Genomic DNA, 7,135 nt, shown 5'->3' with positions numbered 1-7,135 from the left:
GTATTTCCCTCACCTAGGGAAATGTGTCTCATGTTTGATTCTAATTGGAACCCAGTTTATTTCTCTACAAAGCAGTAAAATGAATAGCACCTCCAGTCTCCCAAGTAAAATAAAGTTTGGAAAAAAAAGATTGTATTTGTTAACATTTTTCCAAAAATTCTGCCTGATATATATTACTCGCATCAAGTAACAAAAAACTACCCCAGAAGTTTTGCCATGAATAGAGTATAAGCTCTTTCATGAGTGCTCGTAAGTTCTGATATATTCCCCTCAGGAAAATAAAATAAAATAGTAGAGTAAAATAAATAAATAAAAGAAAAGAATAAAATAAATAAAATAACAAAGAGAGGAAAAAGGGAAAGAAAGACAGGGAGAGTTTCTAAGACCTTGGGAACCCCCTAAAGCCAGTATCCAGAAATCTAGAGAAATTCCTAACACTGAAGTTAAGTTGCTATAGGGACACTTTTAAAGCTCTCAGCGGTTCACCTAGCTGAGGGGAGCCATGCATTTTCACTATGTTTTGGGGTATATGAAGCTGCTCTATCTCAGCCTCCATTAGCAATCTAATATCCTGAATTCAGATCCTTGTTCAGACACCTCTTTGCCCTAGTTTGCTCCCCATCTATGCACTAGAGGAGAGGAATCTTGGCTGCTAAGAGGCCACAGATGTGCTTGGAAACCTCTCTATGCCTGAGCTTCCTGTTTCCTCATCTGTAAAATGGGAATACTAATAAAATATACTTTATCAAATTGTTATAAAAATTAAAAGAGTTAATATATGCCAAGCACTTAAAGCAGTGTCTGGCACAGTGTTCAAGAAGTGTTAGCTGTTACTATTATTGTTTTCATTAATAAAAATATAGTATCTCCATATGATTAGGACCTCAGAGACCAGCAAGTCCAATTTCTTCAGTTCATTTTCCACTCAAGAACACGGCAGCCCAAGTAGCCTACTATACAATGTATGTGCTCTCAAAGTTCAAAGGCTGAATGAAATGCTAGCAGAAAGAACATCATCTTTATAGTCAGGCAGTCCTACATTTAAATTCCAGCTCTTTCACTTGCTAGCTCTGTGACTTTGGGCTCATCTCTTCCCTTCCCTGGACTTTTCTAGGTCCTCACCTATAAAATAGGTATAATACAACCTACCTTAATGGATTGTTGTGAAAACTGAAAAATAATAACTGGAAAAGTTAATGACTGGATAATGTGACTAGCATGCTGCCTAGGAATTAATGAGTATTCAAAAGCTCAGAACTGTAACAGCTGCAAGCATCATTCAGCTGGGCTGCTGCAGAGTGGGTACTAGAATCCTGGACCCTTGAGAGAGAGAGAGAGAGAGAGAGAGAGAGAGAGAGAGAGACAGACAGACAGACAGACAGACAGAGAGACAGAGACAGAGACAGAGACAGAGAGACAGAGAATATATCCCACTGTTAGTCCAGAGCTTTTAGAACTAGTTGAGTTTAGGGTGACCAGTTTTATTCTGCCAGCTGAGCCCCAGCATGCTGTATCTGTTGTGGGAGATGGTGACTCAGAAACAATTTGTAGTTGTTGCAAGATGATGAAAACAATATGTGCAGCAGTAATTTTGTAAATCTGATACTTCTGTTGAGGTAGAAATAGCTAGAGGTAAGGATGGAAATTGAACCGGGCATCTGGTTTCCTCTTTGAAGGAGTATGATGAATAAATTTTAACTCTTGATAACAAGGCATAGCACTCCAGGTCCACCAGAAAACAGATCGATGGGATTCTAGTGTTCATGAAAAGATTTTTAGTTGTCGCACAGTGGGGTTTAGAAATGGGGAATGGGTTCCACAGCTAGCCAAGTTTGAGAAACACTTCCCTCCTGAAGACTTAAAATGCTCATTTATAAATGAAAGACTCTGAGAAGTCCTGTATATAAGAAACCTGTTTAACATGGTCTAACCCATCCTTTTCTGAATGATTGGCACAGAATTTCCATCAATATCATATAGAACAGTGGCTACTAGGGAACACCATTTAGAAATTAGATTTTAAATTTTATCGGGAGTCTCTTCTTCAACCATTTTAGACAAAGGATAAATGACTGACTAAAAATGGACCACGTTTTGCTTTCTTGTATTCCCATTTTATTTGTTGGGGATGGAACTGCAGCACTGGTTGGTACACATTTCAGAGAGCAGAATATGGCCCTTCGTGTTCAGCTATTTATCATTAACCATCAATGGAACTACCTGAGAATGGGAAAAATTAAAAATTAAAAATTAAAATAAATAAAACAAAAGCAAACCAACCTGAGTTCACCTAAGGACTGGCTTTGGAGCAGCCAGTGAATTGCCATTCCATGGGTCATAATTTCTTGAAAATGTTCACGTTGTTACTGGACTGTGAACTCATGACACAATTTGGGGATGGAAACTGTGGGCCCAAATAAAACAATGATGTTCATGTTAAGATATAAATACTTTTAATGATGGAGATAATTACAACTGATTTAAGCCTAGAATTCTCTTAATATGTAAAACGGGACACACAAAAGAAAATGCCACTGAATCTCCTTCTTACCACACTGCAATGTTCATTATCATCTTTCTCTAAAGTTCACAAAAATTTTTCACCTTTTTTCCTTTTTCTCACAATTTCATCCTCTACTTTAACATAAACATCCATCAGATACTTTTTCTTTTGTCCTTTTTAATTCCTTTTCTTCCCCTCTTCCACTGTGGCTCTTTTGGAAAAAAGAAAAGTATGAGACAAGCATATTCGATTATTACAGGCTTCCTATCTAGAATATCTCATTTCAAAACTCTTAAGAATCAAAGCAGAGTGATATCAAAAATTAACTATAGCATTTGGTAGTAATATATCAAAAAGAAAATGAACGAAAACTAGTTTTAAAATTTAAAATTATTAGACTATTATCATCCCTTTAGTCTTGACCTTTTGGTAAGTCATAAATAATTACCATCCAAATTTGACAGAAGTAAACTGCAAAATTCCCACAACAGCAATCTGACAGAAATATCATTTTTACTGATGTCAAAAAAGTGGCATTTCTTAGCTATTTAACAAAATAAGAATTATTAAGAAAAGTAAATGTTGACATGCCACAAGAGTCTCATCCACATGGCAAGATCTGTGAGCTAATTTGCATGGCAGCTGCTTCATTTTGATGGAAATACCTATACAGAGAAAGCTTTTTAATGTAGTTAAATTTAATTTGTTTTGATATGTATTTTTATAGTGAAAATATTTTATATATTACATTATATTATATCAATATTTTACATTGATTATTTATCCAATGCTTTTTTCTATTGTTTCCCTAGGAAGCAAATAACTTGGATAAAAGCACAACAAAAACAGAGAGTGCTTGGCTCTTCAGAATGTGGTACGGCTTTGACCATAAGTATCCTTTGGTAATGATAATCTCCCAGGTCCTGCTGTGTGGCAGATTAACTTTGACAACTTAATCACTGAGACGTGTGCTCCTGCTCTTCAAGAAACACAGAAAGGTAAAGCAAATTCATGACCAAACTTATCAAAACGAATAATTTCAAAAAATAAGAAGTCCATACTTAAAGAGGCTAAAGTGAAATCTCTCAGAATCAAATGAATTTGGTGCTTTCATGGCAACCTAGTATTTCCTAATGCCAGATGATAAAATCATAGAGTCCTGAAAGACCAATTTATTTTATTTATTTTACTGTTCTATCCTTTGTAAAGATCCTACTTTTGGTCCAGCTTACCAGAGTGACCGAACAAAGCTACTTCACCCTTCTTCCAGGAACCCATTTGTGTTTTTTTGTCCTATGCAGCAAAAAATTAAGGAGAGGGCAGGGGGAATAAGTGGGCCAAGGAGAAGAATACTTCTGGTCACCACATTACAAAATAGCACTACTTGGTTTTCCAGGCAGACCTGAGTAAGCTTTTCCTAATAAAGGGCAATTTTAAAATGCTATCAATCAGCATAAACATAGTGGCTCGGGTACACCTTGCCATGTGACTCATAGGGCTAAGAAAGGCCTGAAGGTCTTTGCCATTGTGAGTTAGTGTAAGCCATCATCTTTAATCCCGAGCAAGAGAGCTGTGGAAGAAAAGAAAGGACTGAGCTGAAAATTGAATGAATGTGTTGGGTCTTCGTAGTTACTTTTCCACAGTCCCAAATCCCTCCCCTTTCAGAGAGAAAACGTCAGTCACTGGGTTATTTTAAAGCATCTCGGCAATGATTAAAGCCACTATAGATCAGTGGGAGAGGAAGAAGAATTAAGAACAGAGAAAAGAAATTCAAAGAATAAGATGAAAAAGAGGTAAACATAGAAAGAGGAGAGGAGGCAAGAGAAATACATGAAATTTACAGTAGGAAGGAAAGAAAAGCAAATTAGAGGAATGACTGTGTAGAAAAAAAGTAAGAATGAAGAGAAGCCAATTGAGAATTGCATAGATAAGCAAAAGTAAAACAAGGTAAGAATTAGAAAGCAATTCCACAAAAGTCGGGCATTCTAAGAATTGCAAAATAGAGATGTGGAAAGTAGAGATTTTTTGAGGCTACAGTTTTGTTTTTTCATAGCTCTGTTATCTATGGTCAGATACCTTGCCTTGCTCAATCTTGAGCTTTTATGGACAATGTACATTGCTACCACTTTAAAAAGCAGTCCCTCTTGGCCATTAACTATCTATTGGAGACTCTGGTATCTACACAAAGCCTTCCTGATCTCTCTAGGGGAAAAGAGTTATTAGAAAGTTATGCTGGTTTATGTATCTAGTTGATTCCTCTTCTGAAAACACAATTTCCCCTGCCATTGATTAAAGTTTCTGCTAACCAAAGTTTTACGAAGTTTAAAAAAATTAACTAAAGAGTACACATAAAGGCTGCTTGGTTATGACAAGATGTATTGTAAGAAAATGGTGAATCAAAAATGAGATAAAAGATGTTTTGTTCAAATTCTGACAGTGCTGTGAGGAAGGCTTTACAATGAAGAAAAGGAATAAAGTAACATGAAGACAAGAAAATGAAAGTGGGAATCCACCCAAATTTTAAGCTTAGAGCAGTAGCACTAAATTCAGGTGATGTCATAGTTTTTATATTACTTTTCAGCAGAGGTTTGTTTCCATATGATTATGGACAGACTAGTAACAAATGAAAGCAGATTTACACCCTCAGTGATATCTCTTCTAATGGTAATTTGTCCTCCTGTGCGTTCATTCTAGAAATTGCAATGCTACCATCACTGCACAAAGATATTTTCACTTAAAAAACAAAGTTTGTATATATTAGTTATGCTCCGAATTCATACCTATAGAGTAGCACACCAACCAGTTTCTGCTCTGTGACTTCTTGATATATCTCTTTTTTAGAGACAAATTATCCACGTGGCATTTATGTTCATACCATTGTCCACCTAGAACCCAGGTGATGTGCCCCATGAACCTCATAAGTAAGCTATGCTGGCCCCTGCCAGTGAAAGGATGATCCCCCAACCCTGGGGCCAATTTGCCAAAAAGGAATTGTTGTGAGGCTGAAAGAAATTGATTATGCAGGTTGGGGCTGCTCGACTTTCATTTCAGTAAAATTGCATCATGCAAATGAGGCACCATAAACAATTACTGACAAAAGAAAAAGAAGAATTAATAAGCTTTCATATGGACCTATAACAGTCAGGGTTCACCAGAGAGACAGAGCAACTAAGATGTGTGTCTCAGTACATCAATGATGAATGGATATGTTCATACATACATATATACAAACATATACATATGTACACATAAACACACGCAAACATACAAATATAAAGAGGTTTATATATTGGCTTATGTGATTGTGGAGGCAGGACAGCCTAAAATTTATAGGGCAGGTCAGCAGGCTAGAATCCGTCAGTCAAGAGCTGAGCTGCGGCCTTGAGACAGAACTCCTCTCCCTCAGAGAAACTTCAGTTTTCCTCTTAAGGCCTTCCAATGGATTGGATGAGGCTTGCCCACATGATAGAGCATCATCTTTACTTAAAGTCAACTGATAGTAAATATTAACCACATCTACGAAATACTTTCACAAAAGCACCTAGATTGAAGTTTAATTTAATAATGTGTAGTCTAGCCAAATCGACACATAAACTATCGCAGTATTCAATTCACATTCAATTTATGCCCAATATTTAGATCCAAGAATAGAAAACAATTGTCTTAATTCACCATTGTTATCAACAAAATAAGCCACTGTTGTTCACTCATATAGTTTTGTGGGGTTTTTACTTTTTTGTATTATAATTAATACATATATACATTCCCCTAAAAATTTTCCAAAGAGATATCATGGAAAATATCTCTACAGGAGAATAAAAGTAATAAAAATTAACATCTGATGAGGGCGAACATCTAATGATTCAATGTGAGCAGCAATTCTTAGTCATGCAATGCAAAGAAGAAATTAAGAAGAAAGAGATGAGAAAAGGAACTATGTTTTGCCATCAAGTACATTATTTCGCTTAATTCTCATAACCACACCTTATGTTTTATTTAATTCTTACAAGTACCCTCACTGAGATAGAAGAAACAAAGTTTCTGAGAACTTAAGTTTCTTAAGGTTCTATAGCTAGTGTCAGTTCCATGATTTAAGCTCAGGTCTGTCTCACTCTAAAGTTCATTAATATACTGAAATGAACTTTATCATTGACAACTCTATGTCCATGATATCTCTTACTCTGCTGGTAAACCCTATCTCAATGTGTTCATACAATCACCATTAAATCAATGAATAGTTATAACTGCTTACATTGTGTAGTGCAGAGTTCATATCTCAGCCATTTATTGAAGATATATGGGGCAATGAGTTTGGGGTCCTTGTTGGTCACTCTAAGAACACTGCTGTAAAAGGAGCCTTCAAGTTTTGGAGTCAGGCCCTTCCTTGACTTTTCAGGAGCAGAGAGTTAAATATGGTAGACTCCAAGAATGGTTTAGTTTCATATAGATGGATGCACTCTAGCCAAGCTCAAAGGAGGCACAGGTATAACCTAAACATAAATTCCTAAATCATCATACACATCCCCACGGGGAGGAACATTCTTTCCTAGCCATTAAAAGGCTCAAGTATCAATCTGGTCCCTAGTGTTCCTCTGCCCCCACCCCTTGCTCACTCTGGCTCACTCTGCTCTA

At 36.4% G+C, this 7,135-nt stretch overlaps 1 protein-coding gene across 1 annotated transcript in view; it reads left to right on the top strand.

The window, feature by feature from the left end:
• Positions 1-7,135, top strand: part of SLC9A9 (solute carrier family 9 member A9) — a 496,385-nt gene that overhangs the window by 407,813 nt on the left and 81,437 nt on the right. Inside the window, exon 14 of the mRNA XM_015593644.2 lies at positions 3,316-3,395. Within this exon, the coding sequence (XP_015449130.2) occupies positions 3,316-3,395 (80 nt within the window). The remainder of the gene's footprint in view (positions 1-3,315; positions 3,396-7,135) is intronic.

This window comes from Pteropus alecto, unplaced genomic scaffold, assembly GCF_000325575.1.
Source record: "Pteropus alecto unplaced genomic scaffold, ASM32557v1 scaffold75, whole genome shotgun sequence".
NCBI lineage: Eukaryota > Metazoa > Chordata > Mammalia > Chiroptera > Pteropodidae > Pteropus > Pteropus alecto.
The sequence above is the reverse complement of the archived record's forward strand: the minus strand, read 5'-3'. Positions and strand labels throughout refer to the sequence as shown.